Source organism: Podarcis melisellensis (assembly GCF_964234715.1).
Source record: "Podarcis melisellensis genome assembly, chromosome: 11".
NCBI lineage: Eukaryota > Metazoa > Chordata > Lepidosauria > Squamata > Lacertidae > Podarcis > Podarcis melisellensis.
Genome location: NC_138543.1, coordinates 20,517,818 through 20,539,685, shown reverse-complemented (window position 1 = coordinate 20,539,685; position 21,868 = coordinate 20,517,818). Strand labels below are relative to the sequence as shown.

The following is a 21,868-nucleotide window of genomic DNA, read 5'->3' as shown; positions in this document are numbered from 1 at the left end:
AACAGAGGTCTGCATGCATATATTTCCATGCTTCAGACTTCAGTCTTTAACTCACTTGCTTTTTGGCTGGGACCAGCAATGTGATCTAATCGCCCCTTAATTGTGTGAAGCTCTCCTTGTATGAACATCAATAGGTGCTCTAGTGGAGCAACGGCACCATCACTGAAGAGAGAGAATATGCAATGCATTGTAAAAGAACTTTGGTTAATTGCTAGAAACAATTCTGAATGGTTCAGAGCGTTCAGAGATCCTAGATTACACATTCATTAAGATACTCTTGATGTGGAAGGATTTATAGTTACAAAACAAAACAATAGACAATGAGAAAATGCTGGCATGAAGCTTCTGTAATTCAAACACTTTTTACAAATTACGGAAATTAGTGCTGATTTATAAAGCCAGATTGAAGCAGGAAATATACTGTCTGCTTACTGTCACTAGCTGATTAGGAAGGCAGGAGCAGATATAGTCATGTTTACATCAATTTTTACCTTAGCGCAGAATTTAGAAGGATGTTTACTTCCAGAGTAAAATTTGATGTAAATTTGCATAGCAATTGGGAAAGAAATGCCACATTAGTTGGAAGAGAATTTTAGCTTTGGTTGTCTGCCTGTGCAGGAGAATGGATCTGTTTCCCTGTCTTAATAAGAGATGGAAACTTGGTGCCCTCCCTGTATTGCTGGTCTCCTCCTCCTAATATTATTATTACCATTATTAATGAATGAGACTATTTCTATACTGTTCAGCATATATGGCTTGTTTTACTTGAGTGTATGTAAACCACTCTGGGGGCCTTTTGGTACAAATGTGCACATATATATCTATATATGTAATATTTGCAAATCTCCAAGCAGTAGAAAACTAAAGCAGAAACAATAAATGTTGCTGAAATCCACAGTTATATGTAGAATGTTAAAGGTAAAGGGACCCTGACCATTAGGTCCAGTTGTGGGGTTGCGGCGTTCATCTTGCTTTATTGGCCGAGGGAGCCGGTGTACAGCTTCCGGGTCATGTGGCCAGCATGACTAAGCCGCTTCTGGCGAACCAGAGCAGCGCACGGAAACGCCGTTTACTTTCCCACCACAGCGGTACCTATTTGTCTACCTGCACTTTGACGTGCTTTCAAACTGCTAGGTTGGCAGGAGCAGGGACCGAGCAATGGGAGCTCACCCTGTCGTGGAGATTTGAACCACCGAGCTTCTGATTGGCAAGTCCTAGGCTCTGTGGTTTCTCTTATGCACATTCCCTCGCAGCCTCCTGGCTATCACCCAGGGCCTAAACACAGCCACAGCTCACTGACAAAATCCTTGACCATTAGGAATGCTGGCTGGAGTGATGTGAGCTAGAGTCCAGTAATATCTGGGTGTGGGCGGGTCTATCTTATCTGTACCATGTTACCAAGCTAGTGAACATTAACATATTGATGTTATAGCTAACTTGAACCTTCTTCCTTCAAAACATGTTAGGTTACAGAACTGAGAAAAAAACAACTTAAATTTAAATGGTAATATTTTTTAAAATAAAGCAGCAGTACAAAGAGCAGTCACCTGAATAAAGAAATCTTAAGTGACTGTGTTCGCTCTGAAGAAAACCGTATGATTACTTTGCTTTTCTTAAGTTATAGCTATATGTGTTGCATAAACCATCTTAGAAGAAGCAATTCCTCCCATGGGAGCAAGTGAAAGACGAATATTGTTCTAAGCGTGTGCCGTCTTCAGTTTTTTATACATTCTTTTATTAGAAAACGTATTTTAAATGGGCTGCCTGAAAATCAAGGGCACCTTTTTAGTTGTTTAAAAAATACTTTATTAATTTTATTGATTAGGGTGCAGTGCTAAACGTATTGACTTGGCCAGGGCGTGAGGACAGATAAGCACGTTGGGATTTCCTGCCAAGCTCTTTTGTAAATGTGAAAGGGAGGGCAAGACTTTCCATTGCAGCACTGCCACCGGGGATTGCAAGTTGCTGTGAGCGCAGAAGTGGGTAGTCCGTGTGGTGTAGTGGTTAAGAGTGGTGGACTCACAATCTGGTGAACCGGGTTCGATTCCCCGCTCCTCCACATGCAGCTGCTGGATGACCTTGGGCCAGTCACACTTCTTTGAAGTCTCTCAGCCCCACTCACCTCACAGAGTGTTTGTTGTGGGGGAGGAAGGGAAAAGGAGATTGTTAGCCGCTTTGAGACTCCTTAGGGTAGTGATAAAGCGGGATATCAAATCCAAACTCTTCTTCCTCCTGCGTATCTGCTGCTGGCCGTTTTCAGACATCATACAATTATTCTGCAGTATCAGACCACCTATATATTGGGACAGTTCACTGGTTCTATACTCTGATGTATCCACATGTGTCTTGTTCTTTGTGGGAGAGGAAAGCTCACTTGAGTTTTTTGTTCTTTGCCCTATGACAGACAATGCTTTCCATGATGTAGAACGCTCCAAACGGCAAAAGTACCTATTTGAGGTATTCCTAGTGCCATTGGAGCTTTAAGCAGCAACTGAAGCCAGGATGTGGTGTGAATTGCATTAGTATATGAAATACAGTTGGTACAGATGCAACTTAAGCCAGGCTAAGGGTTGGTGGATCATGTATAGAAACCGAATGAAAATTCGAAGCAAAATGTATGAGATGATACATTAAGAGACAAAAATAAATAAAAGGATTTTTCTTATCAGCTGGGGAAACAAATACCAGGATTTTGATTTCTCACATAATAACTATGCAACAAATGTGTTTGTGTTTTTTTATACAGATTGTCACTAAGTAGACCATGGTAGAAATGGCCTGACTTCTGAGATCTATCCTGCAACTTAGTTTGCAGTCAGCCTGCATGGTAAAGTTGCAATGGATGTCTTGTTTATAATGGTTTTAACTTACTTTAGAACATTACAGTCTCTTAGGACAACCCTTATTCCATTCTGTCTTCTTGATTTCCATAAATTATAGTGTAGCTCCACAGTACCTCTCATTAAATTGAATTAGGCACAAGTTCCCTTCTCGAATGTCAACCTTCTGCATAAACTTTCTCAGCTGCTAACTCAGAGATATGAAACTTTGTCCTTCAGATAGCTACTAGCATTCTCTTTTTGCTTCAGCTGGATTCAGTATTCTGTTACTCCACACAGAATACAAACATCCTAAACAAACAAAAAAACAAAAAACCTGTACATTTCTGGAACATATGAAGGAACCTGTTAATGCAGATATTGTTTCTTAATCATGTTTCATAATTCACAGAAGTAAAATTATGTTATTTCATTTTAGTGTAATTATCTGTGGTTATTACGTATTAAAATGGAATGTGATTTTAAAAGGAAACAGCATTTTGTTTTTTTAAAAATGGAACCATCAATATACACCCTAAAGTATGAAGTCTTGGGGGAGGAATAAACTGAAATGCATTCATTGAAAGCTGGGGTGGGGAATCTCGGGTCTGGGGGGGGGGAGGTGGCATTTCCAGGCCTTTCTGACAGACTCTTTGGGCTTTCCCTAGGCCACCCCCTCCCCAGCCACCCACCTCCTCCCAAGCCACACCATGCAGATCCCCCACGCATCCCATTTTCCAGGGACAGTCCCAGATTTACAGAAGCTATCTCTGTTTCTGATTTGATCCTGGAATGTCCCGCTTTTCCTTAGGACATCCCTATTTTCATTGGAGAAATGTTGGAGAGTATGGAGTTATGTAACTCCTGAGCCAAGGAGATAAGTAACTATACAATCCTTAGAAGCCATCTGAAGGCAGTCCTATACAGTGGTACCTCTGGTTACATACTTAATTCATTCCGGAGGTCTGTTCTTAACTTGAAATTGTTCTTAACCTGAAGTACTTAATTCGTTCCGGAGGTCCGTACTTAACCTGAAACTGTTCTTAACCTGAAGCACCACTTTAGCTAATGGGGCCTCCCGCCGCCGCGCCGCCGCCGGAGCATGATTTCTGTTCTCATCCTGAACCAAAGTTCTTAACCCGATGTAATATTTCTGGATTAGCGGAGTCTGTAACCTGAAGCGTATGTAACCTGAAGCATATGTAACCAGAGGTGCCACTGTATAGGGACTTTTTAATGTTTAATGTGTTATTATGTTTTTATATTTGTTGGAAGCTGTCTAGAGTGGTTGGGGCAACTCACTCAGATAGACAGGATATAAATAAAATTGTTGTTATTGTTGAATAAGACGTCCCTATTTTCATCAGAGAAATGTTGGAGGGTATGCACCAGGCACTGACACACTTTTCTTGAGTCACACCTTCCTTGAGTGCCTGTCAAGAATGTGTCCTGGAATTCTGATAGCTCTTGCTTGGCTGGGCAGAAGTTAGAGAGGATTTCATGAGTCTGTGTAGAAACCAGCCTCTGCACAATCTACTTTTACAAACTACATTCATTACTCTTCCTACTTTTGCATCTGGCCCAACTCATCCATACCATATTCCACCCTGGAAAGGTTTACTGGAAAACAGTGTGACCATTCATCTGAAAAAGACTCCATGTGCCCGGTGTAAGACAGTAGCAGTTGATTTTAGAAACAAGTTTAATTAGAAACAATAAGCTTGCTATGTTCCTTGAAGGCCAGCCCATGCATGAGGCAAGGTGCCATGCATGAGTCAGCTGCCTCAGGCAGCAGGATCCACAGGGGCAGCAGATCTGGCCTCCAAGGAATATATCACCCACTACCGCAGTGGCAGCAATGGCTGAGGCATGCTCCTTGGAGGCCAGATCTGCCACCTCCTGGGCAGCCCCCACAGTGACCTCTAGACTGGCCTCTTGGTGAATAGGAGACACTGCTGGTCTCCCCCCCCCCCCGTTCCTGATACGAATATCTTTACTTGCCCTTTCTTCCCTGGCAGGGTTTGGGATACCATTTTGTGGTTAGCCTCAGTGCCAAAATGTCTCGGGCCAGCAAACGCCTGCTTGAACAGACGCATGTTTGAACTGCTTTTTTTTTGTTCTATATATCAAGGGTGATTTGATGTGCTGCTGTGTCATGAATGCAGCGAGAAGTGTTTTCATTCATTCATAAGAGTTCAGAATAATTTCTGGCTGTGCTTTGAAAAAAGCAGAGATATTGCTTCGTTCTCATCTCTACTATGTGAAAGTGAAGTCTCCTTTTTAATCCTGCTGGGGGGTTTGTCTGCTGCAGGAAAAGCAGTCTACCAATTTCACTTGCATCTTCCCCGCTTTTCTTGCAAAGGAAAGGAGTGTTCTCAGAGAGGGGATAGAGAAGGGCACCAGAGCACAGAGAGCAGAGGAGGAACAATTGAACTATGTTTTATTTATCTCTGTAGCTCACGCTAGGGCACTGAAGTTTCTCGTGTTTTTGAGAGAGATGATGCGTAAGAAACTAAATCTTTGGCCTCTTTGGAAATAACGGCATGTGCACAGGGAGATATATGATGTCTCTGTATGTCAGCTAGTAGCCTAGAATTATTAGAGTGGGTGAGATTGCGGCTTGGAAATCCACTGTCTTGCGAATGGTTTTAAAATAATAATTTAAACAACAATTGAAACGGGGGGGGGGGTGTTTGTATTTGTCTTCTGGACCATAATCAGTTGAAGTGATTTCCCCACAAACAATGGCCCTCTTTAGGCATTCTGTTGCTGTGTCTAATAATCATGTAACATGAGGATGGCCCACAAAGAAGGGGCATGCTAGCTCCACCCACGCTTTCATTGACCTCCACAAGTTAGAGGGCAAGTGGGTTATACACCTGGCTGGGTTGCCTGAGTGAACCTTTTCTGTCTGGACAGCCACTCGCCCGTGGCTGTCTCAATCGCTGGCAGAATCCGTCAGTGGGCGTTTCTTGAACTTCTTCCAGCAAAGAAGCTCTTTGATGCCTAGTCTCCGCCTACTCTCCCTGCGCGGATGCCTTCTGCGCAAGGAGGGCGTGGGCAGTGGAGGACCCTTACTCTCCCCTCTGGTCCCCGGCAAGGAGTCATGGGACCGCCTCGCCGATTCCCCCATCTGCCCCCCTTCTCCACTGGTGCTACGCTGATTCCCTTCCCCAGAAGTTGGGCTGCCTCTCCCCATCCCGGGACGCTCTCTGGAATCCCTCTGGAGCCCGCTCTCTCCCTCCGGCCCTGATGGCAGTTCCCTGACACTCCACAAGTAGAGAAGGCTTCCCCACTTCACACAGTCACCCTCCAACTTGTGCAGGACTGGCAATGAGAACAGTGGCAAGAGGGAGGAACAAGCATGCTTGTGTGATTATTATTCTCAGCATCCAAATGCATGAATCATAGAGTTGCAAGGGATCCTGAGGCTCATCAAGTCCAACTCCCTGCAATGCAAGAATCTCAACTAAAGCCTGCAAGACATATGGCCATCCAACCTGTGCTTAAAAACCTCCCAAGGAAGAGAGTCCACAACCTCCTGAGGGAGCCTGTTCTGCTGTCCAACTGCTCTTACTATCAGAAAGTTCTTCCTGATGTTTCGTCAGAATCTCCTTGCTTATAACTTAAAGTCATTGGTTCAGCTCCTACCCTCCAGAGCAGGAGAAAACAAGCTTGCATCTTCCATGCCCCTGGAGAAAACAAGCTTGCGTCTTCCATACCCTTTAGTTATTTGAAGATGGCTATCCTCTCTCACTCTCCTCTTTTCCAGGTGAAACATACTTGGCTCTTTCATTGTTTGCTTTCAAGGACCGCAGGAAAGGCTTCACTTAAATGTTGTAGGATTATGGTAGAAGGAAAGGAGTGATACGATATCCCTATTTGTAAACATTGCTATTTTTAAAAGGTATCTGCTCCTTTGTACTTAGCCATCTAATTCACGATTGAATTGAATTTGTACTTGTTGGCATCCACCTGCCTCGGGAAACAATGTAAGAGTGTGCCTTTGCTGGTAAAGTCAAACTATTGCAGAATTGCAACGCCTGCTGTGGCTGTGGAGACCAATACGGGAGAGATATGTTTTATTGCAGGTGGGGCGGATGAAGGTGTCCAGTTTTGCTGCTACAGGTGTACCCTGGTGTTTCTTCTCTATGTGCTCCTCCCAGCAGTCATTCATCCTCTGGATACACAACCTGACTTTCTGTCTCCAGGTACTGCGATGACCTTCAAGGGATTCCCATACAGCCTTCATGTCCCATTTACAGACAGACATCTTTGTAACACATAGTTGCTCTGCCTACAGGCCTAGTGCCTGAAGCCAGCTCCCTGCAGAGCATGGCCTTGAGGAGCCTGCCACCTTCACGGATGCTGTCACCTTCCATTCTATGCACATGGCCAAGCCATTATAGACATCCCTGAGACAGGAATGTGGGCTTGGAAGAGCACGTCCTTATGAGGAGAGGTTGATGAAGCTGGGCATGTTTAGCCTGGAAAAGAGGAAACTGAGAGGAGATATGAGAGCCATCTTCAAATATCTGAAAGGCTGCCACATGGAAGAGGGAACAAGCTTGTTTTCTCCTGGTGTAGTGGTTAAGAGCGGTAGTCTCGTAATCTGGGGAACCGGGTTCGTGTCTCCGCTCTTCCACATGCAGCTGCTGGGTGACCTTGGGCCAGTCACACTTCTTTGAAGTCTCTCAGCCCCACTCACCCCACAGAGTGTTTGTTGTGGGGGAGGAAGGGAAAGGAGAATGTTAGCCGCTTTGAGACTCCTTAAAGGGAGTGAAAGGCGGGATATCAAATCCAAACTCTTCTTCTTCTTCTCTGGAGGGTAAGACTCGAACCATTTGCTTCCATGTTACAAGAAAGGAGATTCTCACTAAACATATGGAAAAACTTTCCGGCAGCAAGGGCTGTTCGACAGTGAAACAGTCGACCTTAAGAGGTTGTGGCCTCTCCTTCCTTGGAGGTTTTTAAGCAGAAGTTGGATGGCCATCTGCCAAGGATGCTTTAGCTGAGATTCCTGCATTGCAGATGGTTGGACTAGATGACCCTTGGGGTTCCTTTCAACTCTACAGTTCTATGATCTTTGTTTGAGACTCTGTCCTGCTTACAGTGGTACCTCAGGTTACATACGCTTCAGGTTACATACGCTTCAGGTTACAGACTCCGCTAACCCAGAAATAATGCTTCAGGTTAAGAACTTTGCTTCAGAATGAGAACAGAAATCATGCTCCAGCGGCACAGTGGCAGCAGGAGGCCCCATTAGCTAAAGTGGTGCTTCAGGTTGAGAACAGTTTCAGGTTAAGAACAGACCTCTGGAATGAATTTAGTACTTAACCCAAGGTACCACTGTACTTAAAAATAAACAAATCTTTGTTTGGAAAGCCTTTCGTTTTATGATCAGTTAACATAAAACAAGCTTGCTTCCCTCTCATGAGACTTCTTTTAAGTGTTCCTCAACATTTCCTCAGAACTGAATTAAAGCTTTGGGTTCTCCCTTTTCATCCTCATTCCCTCAGTATATTGTCTTAAACTGAGCATCCATAAAATAAAATGTATGGGGTGCTTTCCTCTTTGCCGCTGGATTCATGGTCTGTTTTCCAATATACGTAATGACTCAGTGACTGTCATTGAAGAATGACTGAAGCACCAAGAGGTGTTACACTGTGTACATCAGGGAAGTAAATAAGTCTCCTGTAGAAATGTGATGAATGATTTATCAGGCATCGCTGAAACAGATGACGGCTTATGTTCTGCAGCTAGTGACATACTGGATTTGGGATGCTTTCATCAAGTCAGTTAGCTCTAAATGCTTTGTTTATGTCTATACACTACTGTTTATATTCCGAATTATCGAAGGAGCAAATATACTGGCAAAAATTACCATTCTAAATATCTTGACATGCTAACAATGTGAAATGACCCAGGATGATTTTAAAGCTCTCATTCACCCAACCAGGAATATTTGGGGTTCCTTCTGGAATTGTTGATTTAGTGGTGTCAGTGTGAATGAACAACTTTTCATGACCGCTGCAACTGAGTAGCAAACAATCAGGGCTAGAAACTGCAAATTTCATTTGCTAGTTGACTAGTTTCTGAATAAGCTAAACAATTAGATCAATCTTAAATGGTGTCCAGGTCCAAAAGCTTAAAGAAATGTGTCCTGGATTTGGCCCATAAATGAAGAAACGCACATAAATGTGGCCCTCCAGATGTTTTGGGACTCCATTTCCCATCAGCCCCAACCACCATGGCCAATGGCCAAGAATAATGGGAGTTATAATCCACAACACCTGGAGGGCACAAGTGCTCCCAGTTCTTGCTTTAACCCTCTACCTATTTTAGGATTTCTATCTTGAAGCAATGCCCTCTCCTTTTCCTGTCATTGATATTAGGACACCCTCAGACTGGCATTAGTGCAGGGTGATGGTTATAGCGAGTTCCTTCAGACAGTGAAGGAAGCTTGAGGTTCTGGATTTTTCTGGATTTTAGAATTCAGGGGGGATTGATTTCACTTGTTTACAGACTATAATGTTTACCAAGCACTGATCCAGTTCAGATGTAATGAGAAACCATGATTTTCTGCTACATGAATGAGACATGGAAACCCTGAGGCTCATATGCATCCTCTCCTCTCCTTTCACATCCACAAGGAAGAAATTGGAAACCTTCATTTCTGATGTTAAACAAGCCACAGTTCTTGATGACAGAGAACTGTGGATTGTTGAAATTGTGGATAGGAAAACCAAGCCAGACTCATGAAGATGGAAGAAGCTTGTCTTCTCCATAGGGCAGGACCAATGGATTCAAGATACAAGAAAGAAGATTCTGCCTAAACATTAGGAAGAACTTTGTGACAATAAGAGGTATTCAGCAGTGGAGCGGACTCCCCCGAAGGTGTTGGACTCTCCTTTGTTAGAGGTTTTTAAGCAGAGGTTGGGTGGTCATCTGTCAGGGATGCTGCCATTGTGATTTCCTGCATTGCAGGGAGTAATTTACGATTCTATCATTCCAGAACAGGAGGAAAACTACTCACACAGAGGTCTGCATGCATAGATTTCCATGCTGCAGGCATCAGTGCTTAGCTCACTTGCTCTCTAGGTGGGACCAGCAATATGGCCTAATTGCCCTTTAACTGTGTGAAGCCCTCTTTTGTGTGAACGTCTACAGTGGACCACTCACTCTGTGTTTGTTCGGCAACTTCAGCAACTTCTAAAAGCGTGGCTAGGTCACCTTTCTGCAGCCACAACAACAATGTTGTGTGACCCTTAACAAGTTTTCAGGGAATGGAGCTCTCTTGATAAAATACAGAAGGCTAATACAGTGGTTCAAATCCCTGCGACGGGGTGAGCTCCCGTTGTTCGTGTCCCAGCTCCTGCCAACCTAGCAATTTGAAAGCATGAAGTGCAAGTACCGTATTTTTCGCTCTATAAGACGCACCAGACCATAAGACACACCTAGTTTTGGGAGGAGGAAAACAAGAAAAAAAATATTCTGAATCCCAGAAGCCAGAACAGCAAGAGGGATTGATGCGCAGTGATCCCTCTTGCTGTTCTAGCTTCAGGGATAGCTGCACAGCCTGCATTCGCTCCATAAGATGCACACACATTTCCCCTTACTTTTTAAGAGTGGAAAACTGTGTCTTATAGAGCGAAAAATACGGTAGATAAATAGGTACCACTCCGACAGGAAGGCAAACGGCGTTTCCGTGCGCTGCTCTGGTTCGCCAGAAGCGGCTTAGTCATGCTGGCCACGTGACCCAGAAGCTGTACGCCAGCTCCCTCAGCCAATAAAGCGAGATGAGCGCCACAACCCCAGAGTCGTCCGCGACTGGACCTAATGGTCAGGGGTCCCTTTACCTTTACCTTTAATGCTGTGATACCTCTGGTTACAAACGCTCCTGGTTACGAACGCTTCAGGTTACGAGCTCTGCTAACCCGGAAGTAGCTGCTCCTGGTTGCAAACTTTGTCCCAGGATGCGAACAGAAATCGTGCACCAGAGGCGCACACAGCAGGAGGCCCCATTAGCGAAAGCACGCCTCAGGATAAGAATGGTTTCAGCTTAAGGACGGACCTCCAAAACGAATTAAGTTCGTAAGCAGAGGTACCACTGTAATAACTGTAGCAGTATTTTAATTGCTATCTTTCTTTATCCTATCAAAGGTTACTGAAAGTGATTCTTGCTATGCTGAGCTTCATTCATACAACTTTTCCAATCACGGCAGCTCCTTTTGATCCTTACTTGGACTGAACGGGCTATCTGAAGAGTATGACATAGGAACAAAGCAGGTTATAGAGTGCCACTGCTAATCGTCTAGTGTGCGGCACACAAAACCACAATTAGTACTTACAACTAATGTTTCAACACATATTTCCTGACGGGTAGAAGTTGAAGAAAGTACCCAGTTCAATCCCTAAATGACATACTGCACAAAGTGCTTGTAAGCATCCTGTTTCGGGTTCTCTGTTTACATAGAAATGTCATATATTTTGGATCTGTTCTTTAGCGTCCTTTCTGATGTTTTGCTTTTCGTTCATGTCCATGTGACTGAGGCTCACTACATACTCATACTGGGGCTGACAAGAGTCTTTGCATGGGAAAGTAGCAGGTGCCCTCGCTTCCCCCTACCAGGCATATAACGCCACATGGGATGCAGGCGCTCTGGGTGGGGGCCCAATCCTGCAGACACAAGATTTGCACAATCTCACTCCTGCGTACCTGCGTCTCATTTGACACCTGGTTGGTAGGACTGGGAAGGTCACACAGCTCCTCTTCCCTGTATTAAGATCACCTGCCAGTAAATGAATTAAAAGAAGAATATATGTATAAATCCTGCAGTGTATTGAGGAGAAAAAGAAAGAAAAAAAGAAACCACTCTCCAACCACCTATTATTTAAACGAGTGATGAAAAGACAGAAGATTTATTATTTTGGGGGACGTCTAATAGCTAGTTACTCCACTCAGTGTCAAATTGACAAGTTTCAGATTTAGTGGGCTGTACCGTTTTCGCTATAATTAGTCTAGCTGTATAACGTTTAACAGGTCTCTGCTTTGCTCAAATCAGTAGTGTTTTGCAGGATTATTTTTTTGGAGGGAGGGGATATCTGGAAGTCTGTTCCCCCCCACCACCGGCAACATTTACCTTCTGTCTATTAATCTTCTCAGTAATTTTTGTTTTATTGTTTAAGAAATCAAGGGACACGGGTGGCGCTGTGGGTTAAACCACAGGGCCTAGGGCTTGCCGATCAAAAGGTTGGCGGTTTGAATCCCCGCGATGGGGTGAGCTCCCATTACTTGGTCTCTGCTTCTGCCAACCTAGCAGTTCGAAAGCACGTCAAAGTGCAAGTAGATAAACAGGTACCGCTCCAGTGGGAAGGTAAACGGCATTTCCGTGCGCTGCTCTGGTTCGCCAGAAGCGGCTTAGTCATGCTGGCCACATGACCTGGAAGCTGTATGCCAACTCCCTCGGCCAGTAAAGCGAGATGAGTGCCGCAACCCCAGAGTCTGCCACGACTGGACCTAATGGTCAGGGGTCTCTTTACCTTTTAAGAAAGCAAAGTGCTTGATCGCGAACTGTATTCATGAGATTATCGGTGTTGATCAGGCTAAATTGAGGCAGGCAGCTCTGCATGAAGCAGCAGATAAGCTGAGAAGCAAAGTTTAATTCTTTTTTTTACTTGTTGGCATTAAGGTGAATGTGAAACAGCTGTCAAGGAGGAATGACGGGTAGCAATTGTGATCAGATAACAGGCAGCTATTGTAACCATTAAAGTGGGATGTATCACTCACCACAGACACAATTGCAAGCAAAAAAGTAATAAAGTTGGGAGTCATAATGTGCATTTGAGCCATATTAAGGGAAAGGAGGACTCCACATTTACAATTTGTACTATGGACCTAGGATAGTAAAGGAATCTGGACTATTGCCTTAAAAAAATATAAATAACAACTTTTATGAGTGATTCTTTCCCTGCCAAAGTCAGTGACATAGTGTGAGAAGGAGCAGGAACATTTCAGTTACTAGTGAATAGTTTTTAGACCTGCTCTTATTCATGCTTAATATGAACAGTTCCTCCAGAATATAATCCGCTGCCAGTGCACATTGTACTTTCACCTTCTTGGAAAACTCAGTGCCTGTTTGCTTGAAGAGTCCTGCAGAAGTTTCTCCTTCTTGGGCTATTGCAAAGTTCAAATCCTATTAAAGTGTATCATTGGTAGATGGATATTTCTGCTTTTCATTCTTACAATTTTGAACGCTGTGTTGTATCATTCCAGAATACTTTCCTGATAAGAGATGTGGCAATGCAAAAGTGCTAGTGTTAGATTCCACAAATTATATAATGCTCCGTTGTAAAGTTGAGAATTATCTGGCTGAGTCATCTGTCTTCATCAACAGCCAAACAAATGTGTCTGGGAAACACAAGCACAAATTGGTGGTTGGTGTCTTCCTGCAGGTTGTGAACGAGGTTTGGGCAGTGTGCGTGGTGATTTTTGGACCAATTTATTCCAGAATTGTCAGCTGCCAGTAATTTGGTACTTTCTTTCAAACATAATAGGGGAGTAGACTAGACTTAACAAATGGTTAGTTTATTTAGTCCAGCTGTACTAATCCAGCCTCTAGAAATATAGATAATAGGTTACAAAATGGAAATTTTTCACAAAAAACATCATTACTCAAGAGTTAATTTGCTCAGCTTTTAAAATGCAAAACATTGTTAATTAATACTGTGTACATACATTGTATTTAAAGCATATTGCTTTCCCTAAGGAATCCTGGGAACTGCAGTTTACCCCACATAGAGCTACAATTCCCAGCACCCTTAACAAATTACAGCTCCCAGGATTCTTGGGGGGGGGCAATGTGCTTTAAATTTATAATGTACAGGACAGTGGTACCTCTAGTTATGAACTTAATTCGTTCTGGAGGTCCTTTCTTAACCTGAAACTGTTCTTAACTAGAGGCATGCTTTCACTAATGGGGCCTCTTGCTGCCGCTGTGCTGCCGGCACACGATTTCCGTTCCCATCCTGGAGCAAAATTCTCAACTCGAGGTTACTCTTCCAGGTTAGCGGAGTTTGTAACCTGAAGCGTTTGTAACTCAAGGTACCACTGTATATGCAGCCTTAGATCATATTACTATTTTTATGCTCATCTGCCACGCTTCAAACAATGTATTTTGCTTCTTTAATTAACTTATTTTGTCAGATGATTGCCACAAACCGAAAACATTGTCACACATAGTTTAATGCAGGGATGGGGAATTTGAATAATCCAGTATGCTGGTTCCTTAATTCCCTCATGAGCCATGTTCAGTAGGTGAGTGGGGCTTCCCACTTGAAAATCACCTGATGTCACAATGTTGTCAAGTAATCCATTTTCCTTTGCCTACGTGGTTCAAACTGCCTGGGCAAAGGAAGAAGGCCAACAATCAGCTGATTGATGGTGCTTACAAAGGCATTGTACTCTGCAGTTGCTGCCATTATGCTGATTGGTGATGCCTGTAGATCCAGCTTTCCACTGACCCATGTTTTTACCTGCTTGACATTTGACATCCTATGTCAAGTGTGGGCTAGGTATCCATGGCTTGCCTGTGGTTTAGAGGTTCCACGCTATTATTTAATGCAATCAGTATCCCTGAGTGGAGTTAAGTACAATGTTACATGAATTTCTTTCTAAAAGCTTCTTTTTATTCACTGTGTGGTTTTTCTCCTGTGTAAAATATATTTGAAGTGCTTGTTTATTGAGCTGTCCTTTGCCCTTGAATTCCCACCTTTTGCGATGTGGTAGTATTTAAACCCAATATGTATGTGTTTGCCAGATATGATACAAGGTCTACCCACATAGTTCAGTCGGTGGAGCATGAGACTCTTAATCTCACGGTTGTGGATTCAAGCCCTGTGTTGGGCAAAAAGATTTCTGCATTTCAGGGGCTTGGACTAGGTGATCCCTTTGGTCGCTTCCAACTTTACATTTCTATGATTCTGTGTTTTTGTGGTGCTAATTGGGAGGATTTGCAGCAGAACAAATGACTACAAATGAGTCATATTTTGCTAACTCCTCATCTCTGTTGCATGACCCACACTGACATTACTTGCTGATCTACCAACTGCAGGCCCCTAGCTTGCTTTACGGTGTTTCCTGTTGTAAATTTCACTCACACACACAGACACCTGCCTTTGTGTTGTGTTTCTGAAGATCCAGTAGAGGATATAAAAGCCAAGCCTGTCTCTGCAGCTGTCATAACATTTCATTAACTATTAAAGCTTAACAGTAGGCACTTTGAATGAAACCTGTTGTCTCATCTGTGTTTGCATTTGCATAAAGCTAGCAATGATGAAAGACGCCATGTCTCCATTTTCCTCTTCTCCGTTTTCAAGTCAGTAGCCTTCCTCTGTATTCAAAAGAAGCACAGTGCACCCTAACTTAAGCTTAGATAATGTGAATTCTCAGGAATTGTTCAGGGCAGGAGATGGAAGTCGGTTCATGCAACTATAGTAATATGCATGCAAAATATGTACATAGGAATTTAAATCCCTAGGAGAAGCATTTCATATGGTTCTTTTTCTTTCCAGTGCTTTGCTATGTCTTTGTCTTCAGAATGCTGACATTTCTCTTTTGCAAAAATCTTTCTATTATCCAGTGTGAAGGTAAAACTTTTCACTTCATGTGTGCCAATAAACCAAAAGGGATAACCTACAGCAACAGATGAATGTAGCCAACATAAAGTCCAAATAGTGAGGTTTAGCATTTTTCACTTTAGGTATGGCAATAAACCAAACAGTAGAAGTCCAAAGAATATTGTTGGCATGCTACAAGAGCTGCCCACTCTGCCAAGCTATACAGTACCTACAGGAAAGCTGGCAGTGAAGAGGGAGAGCCTGACAGGTCAGGAGCTGGTACCCAGCTGGTCAAATGCCAGCCAGTGGAGCTGGTGGGTCAGGAGGTGGACTATACACAGCTGTTGCATATGTTTTTTAGATATTCCACTGAATTAAACAATACCATCATCCCACATGATACCAAGCTCCATAGATCAATGTAATCAAGACTACAGCTGTGCTACATTTGAAAAGCAGCAAATCACCCACATACTGAGCAGAAAGCTTAAGGACGTGGGCAGATTACAGTTCATGCCACACATTTGTTTATTATTAGTAAGAGATTTATATATTGTCCATCACCAAAGATGGTAACAGAGTGGTTGAAAGCAAAATTAAGTAGTGTGTGTGTGTGTGTGTGTGTGTAAAGAAGACAGGGTGAGAGATAAATAACTTGACCAAGAAACTGGGTACAAGACAGTGATGGGATCTGAACCCACAACATTAAACTATTTGTTTGATCCCACATTACTCTGCTGCAGCAAAACACCCCTTTCACAGAAAGTAATTAATTTCTCATCTACAGTTACTCGTTCAATAAATTTACTTCAAGTATCCATCTGGCGCACACCTCAAAATATTTTGATTTATTTGCACCCCATCCCAAATTGATAAACCTGCCCAGCACACACCGTCAATTCATCTTTAGTTAATTTACCTCCAGTTGATTTTCCATCCAGATTCTACTCCAAATAAATGCCCCTTCAACTAATTTACCCCCCCCCATTCTTCATTACCCCATCCCTCTAAATAAATTCCTCTGAAATTAATTTATATTCCCAACTTAATATTCTATCCTGTTCACTTCTTCCACCAAAACCCTTTAGGTGGTGTGAGTGAAAGTAAGTGACTTTAAGACAGGGTCCCCCCCTCTTTATTTACAGCAATGTACAATGTTGTCCAAACAGTTCTTTTTGATTTACAATCTAAAACCCCACCTGGAGCTTTGACATGTTCAGCAGTAGGGATGGAAAGATCTGTCAATTTTGGTTCTCGCAGTTCCTCATTTTTCCAATCTAAAATTTAGTTCTCCACATTTCTGCAATGATAGGTAGATTTTTTTTTAATCCTCATAAAATTATTTAAGCATTTTTGTGTGAATGTCTCCTTTTGTATGCAGTTGTGGCTAACATACACAGTTTTGCATTTTTGTAAACATTGGTTGGGAAACTGCATTGCAAAATTCAGTTAAGTGCGAATTTTGAAGGGTGGCTGTGTGTTTTGTTCTCATATTGTTCCAGAAAGTGAACTTCACCATCGAATGTGAACTAAACACAATCCCCCCACAATCCCTACTTGATAGCAGCTTCGTTGTCAATGCTTAGAAACATGAGCCTCAAAGAACTCTGAGAAAAGATGCTATGAGATGCTGTACATTTCTAGAATCCAGAGACAATGACTGGGGGAAAAGGATGGCCAGCTTTTTGAAAGAATGCCCTTGGGTCCAGAGAACCATTGTAGGTCATCCCATAATGTATTTGCTAAGGTCACTTGAGGCTCCAATTTGAAAGAACTTGGAAGCCGGACTGCCTAGCACATAGTTGGTTATGATGCAAAAGAATTATGAAAGGAATTGTGAAGTTTTTGGTAGGACCAAGGTGAAACTGTAAAACTCCTCTGTTATTTTGTTACTGTATATGTAATCTTTTTATTTTTATAGTTCTGAATTGTTTGCTATTTGCATGTTGTTATGTTTGCTATTGTGTCGTTTTCCTGTCTTATTATGAAATTATTTTTGCAGTGTTTGGTTTAGGAATGTATTGTTTTCTTGCTTGTAAGCCACTTTGAGAATGATTTTTTGTGTGTGGAAAAGTGGCTTGCAAATAAACAAATGAATGAATGAAACAGTGTAGGACTACAGGAAAATTATTTCTGAAGACCACCTACTACAGAGGCTTTTTTTGCTCACGTATCTTATATTTTTTTATTGCACATTCCAGACTGAGGTTGCTCAGCAAATTGCACGACAAGACTGACCTGCTCTACACTTAATTTTCCCATGATGCAGAAACAGCTACATTGCTGCAAGTCAGTCTGTGCACTGTTGAATCGGTGATTATAAGATCACGATGTCTGTTGCAGCAGTCCTTAAGGGATTCTTTTCATGACACCAGGGGTATTGCTTGCAAGTCAGTGGCTTTAGAATTGTTTATTATGAACCTAATGGCTTTGCGGCAGAACAATGAGACTACTAATACAGTAAATTAAGTTCTGTTAAATCACAGCTGTATGATATCATTCACATTTTTTGGGGTATTGCCTTGCCTTACAGCTAAAAACTGAGAAAACGTTTGATCAGCACCACAGAGCAGTGTGTTACTAAATAGGGATACATACATGGTGGGAAAGTCATCTGAAGGACATTGATAATTAAGATTCTTCTCTCAAGCGAAACCTGTGAAACTGCTTCAGTTAATTCTGCTGTTAAAATATAGCATAGCCCTGCTAAGCATTGTTGTGATTAGCAATGTCTGAATTGGTAATACCAGTAATAGCTACAGTATGTGCATATATTCTTCTTTAATTCCCCTAACCTATCTGAACTTTGTCTTCTACAGCTTGTTTTCTTTTAATTCCTGGGCTTTTATGCTTTTAACTTGGATTTAATTGGAGGCTTATCGTGATACTGAATAGATCTATGTTTTGGATATGTTAGGATTTATTATTATGGCACTGCGCCCAACAGGTTGGTATGGGGCAATGACCCAGAAAGAGGCATTTTCTGTGGGTGGCCCTGTAATCTAGAATACCTTTCCCTCTGCAAGTCTCAAGGTAATGTAGTTTAGGTGCCTCCTGAAAATGTGTCAGGTGGAATTCAATGTCATTTCAGAAGTGTTTCAGCTTGCCTCTATTGTATTTCACTAGGGAGTGGGTGGCCCTGTGGTCTAAACCACTGAGCCTCTTGGGCTTGCCAATCAGAAGGTTGGCAGTTCGAGTCCACACGAAGGGGTGAGCTCCCGTTGCTCTGTCCTAGCTCTTGCCAACCTAGCAGTTCGAAAACATACCAGTAGATAAATAGGTACCACTGTGGTGGAAAGGTATACGGCATTTCCGTGCTCTCTGGCACTCGTCACGGTGCCCTGTTTTACCAGAATCTGTTTAGTTATGCTGCCCACATGATCCAGAAAGCTGTCTGCAGACAAACGCCTGCTTCCTTGGCCTGAAGCAAGATGAGTGCTGTACCTGATAGTCAAATTTTACTGGACTTAACTGGATTCTCTACCTTTTCTGTATTTCACTGTTTTCTGTTTTTATTTTCTGTTGTGTTCTTATGTTTAATGGTTTCATATGTTGTTACATTATGTTTTAGTTCAGTAGTGGGGATCCTCCAGGCCTAATTTGATCCGCCAGGCCTCTCCATTTCGCCTATGAGATAGTTTTGAGAAAAACAATCCCATTTGGCCTTCCCATGTCATCATTGGGCATCAGGTGCTGGACTTGGGAAGCCATGGTGCCACATTCCAAAGGAAGCATTGGGGGTGCACTATATAAGTAGGGCTGGGGAAGAGATATGATCCAATTCACATTTAAAGGCAAATCTATCTAATTTGCAGTTTCCAAAACAATATAAGAACCAAAACACAGCCATTCTTCAAAATCCACACTGATTTTGCAGTTAAATTGTCCGGACGAATATTAAAAAATGCATTTACTGCTAGGGTGAACTGTGTATTAAAATGCATACATTTGTAGAAACGACATGCAAAATGTATTAGGGGAAATTGCTTTGCAACCAAGAGTATATTAAGAAAACTGCAAACACAAATATCTATATTAAGAGAAATTCGCATTAGAGAGGTGATGAATGGAGTACAGGATCAGGTTTAAGGTCTGGTTTTAACCTTTAAAGCCCTATACAACAGCCTAGGACCCTCGTACCTACGGGACTGCCTCTCCTGGTATGTCCCACGGAGGACCTTACGGTCTTCAAATAAAAACATCTTGGAGATCCCAGGCCACAGGGAAGTTAGGCTGGCCTCAGGCAGAGCCAGGGCTTTTTCAGCCGTGGCCCTGATCTGGTGGAACACACTGTCACAAGAGACTAGGGCCCTGCGGGACTTGACATCTTTCTGCAGGGCCTGCAAGACAGAGCTGTTCCACCAGGCCTTTGGCCAAGGCACAGTCTGACCCCCTCTCTCCTTCGGTAATCTTCATAGAACTCTAGCCCAATGGTTGCCATTAATTTGATTCTGAACTGATTTTAGAATGTATTTCAATTAATTGACTGTGATTTTATGTAAACTGTGCTATTTTTACTGTTGTTAGCCATTCTGAGCCCGGCTTTGGTTGGGGAGGGCGGGATATACCGTAAATAATTATTATTTATTATTATTATTATTATTATTATTATTATTATTATTATTATTATTAAAAATGCAAACTGGAGTGTAAAATTAAACTTAAGACAGGAAAAAATGAGAAATTAAGGGAAACTAAAATTGAGATTTGCCTGGTCCTTCCTTTCTTGTCAATTCTTCAATTTGGTGTTTGTTGAATTCAGTGACTTTTTCTGTTGCCCTGCATAGTGACCAAAAGAGGTGCCAATTCAAAAGGCACTGAATTCAAGGTGGAAAGGAAGAATCAGGAGTGCACTCAGAGGGTGCTCCAAATTCTGCCTTCACAGCTACAGCAAGTAAATTTAAATCATCTGATATCCTATGACCGGTTCGCTCACCTGTGCAACTGGCTTGTGAAGGGTGGAGCAATTCCTGATTCAACCTACTCCTGTTCCCAACACCTGTTCAACTGTATGCTACTTGGATAGCTTTTAATGTTAAGTAGTTTTGAAATTTTCTAAATAAATAAAATCAAATATTTATTGTATTTTCTCATGTATAAACTGCTCTCGGTGTCTGGGAGAGCAGAAAAGCAAGATAATGAGGAAGATAATGACAATGATAATAAGAAGAAGAATAGATGGAAAGGATTATCAGTAAAATTGTTGTTGAACTCAAGACCCAAGTGCTTCTCTCCTCTAAGAGGAGATCAGTGTTGTCCACGTTGATAGCAACAACCCATATACATGTACTGTATATGCTGCTTCATGTATGTATTTGAGGGGAGCCCCATAGGGGACAAAACATGCATCTTAAGCATATGTTTCAAGGAACAAAGCTATTCTTGAGAAGGAACGAGCTGCCAAAGTTCTTTTCAAAGCCAAAAAAGAAAAGCACTGTTGAAGAATTTGTGGTTAAAGAGATTATAATTTTCTTTTTCAGGTATCATGACCAACAGGATGTTACTAGCAACTTCCTTGGAGCAATGTGGTTGATTTCAATAACTTTTCTCTCCATTGGATATGGTGATATGGTACCTAACACATACTGTGGGAAAGGAGTCTGCTTGCTTACTGGAATAATGGTGAGTGCCCCTAGTTTTAATTTCCACATTTCTCGTGAGTTTCTTGGGTGAATCGTTTTCAGAACAACTTCACTGGTTTAACAACGCGTATTATTAATGTAAAATTGTTTGTTAAATCTTTGGTCATTTGTATACTACTGTCCATAGACCGGTACATGTCTATACAGGAGTCCTATTGAGTTCTGTGGGACTTTTTCCCAGGTAAATATGTTGCACCCTGACTTCCCATCATGGTTAGAGTATACTGATTGAGATAATTGATTCCATTGATTTCAGTGGGTCTGTTCTAAGCATGATGAAACATGGCTCCAACCCAGTATTTATAGGATTACACTCCTGAGCACGGTCTTCGGGAATTCACTTCCTGCTTTTCTTAGGAAATGTTTACAAACTGAGCTAAACAAGTTGATATTCTGAGCATCAAATATGTCAGCTACCACTCATGTCATATATGGCAATCATCACATTTCTGCCTCTTCTTTTTGCTTCCAGTGAATTCTAATGTCAGACCTAATAGTTTCTAAATTTGTCTTATAATAGACTGAGTGATCTTGCTTTTATGAAACTGTTGTAGTGGTTTTCCCTCTAACATCTTTGCATTAATACATCCAGTGCTTTTTTTCTGGGGGGACGCAGGGGTACACATACCCCTAAACATTTTGTGAATCTAAGTTTGGCCTCATTGAGGGGCAGTATTTCAGTATGGGTAGGAAAATGAGAGTACCCCTAAACATTTTATTAGGGAAAAAAGCACTGGATGCATCTATTATTACTGTATACTTCATTGCTATATGCAGTGACAGTGAAAG

General features: G+C 42.2%; 1 protein-coding gene and 1 long non-coding RNA gene across 3 annotated transcripts in view; both read left to right on the top strand.

The window, feature by feature from the left end:
• LOC309380783 overlaps positions 1-21,868 on the top strand; it is a 249,884-nt gene that overhangs the window by 158,362 nt on the left and 69,654 nt on the right. The window lies entirely within an intron of this gene.
• KCNN2 (potassium calcium-activated channel subfamily N member 2) overlaps positions 1-21,868 on the top strand; it is an 86,926-nt gene that overhangs the window by 40,391 nt on the left and 24,667 nt on the right. For both annotated transcript variants that reach the window (XM_081930542.1, XM_081930541.1), the window contains one exon: positions 20,918-21,059. In XM_081930542.1, the coding sequence (XP_081786668.1) occupies positions 20,918-21,059 (142 nt within the window). The remainder of the gene's footprint in view (positions 1-20,917; positions 21,060-21,868) is intronic.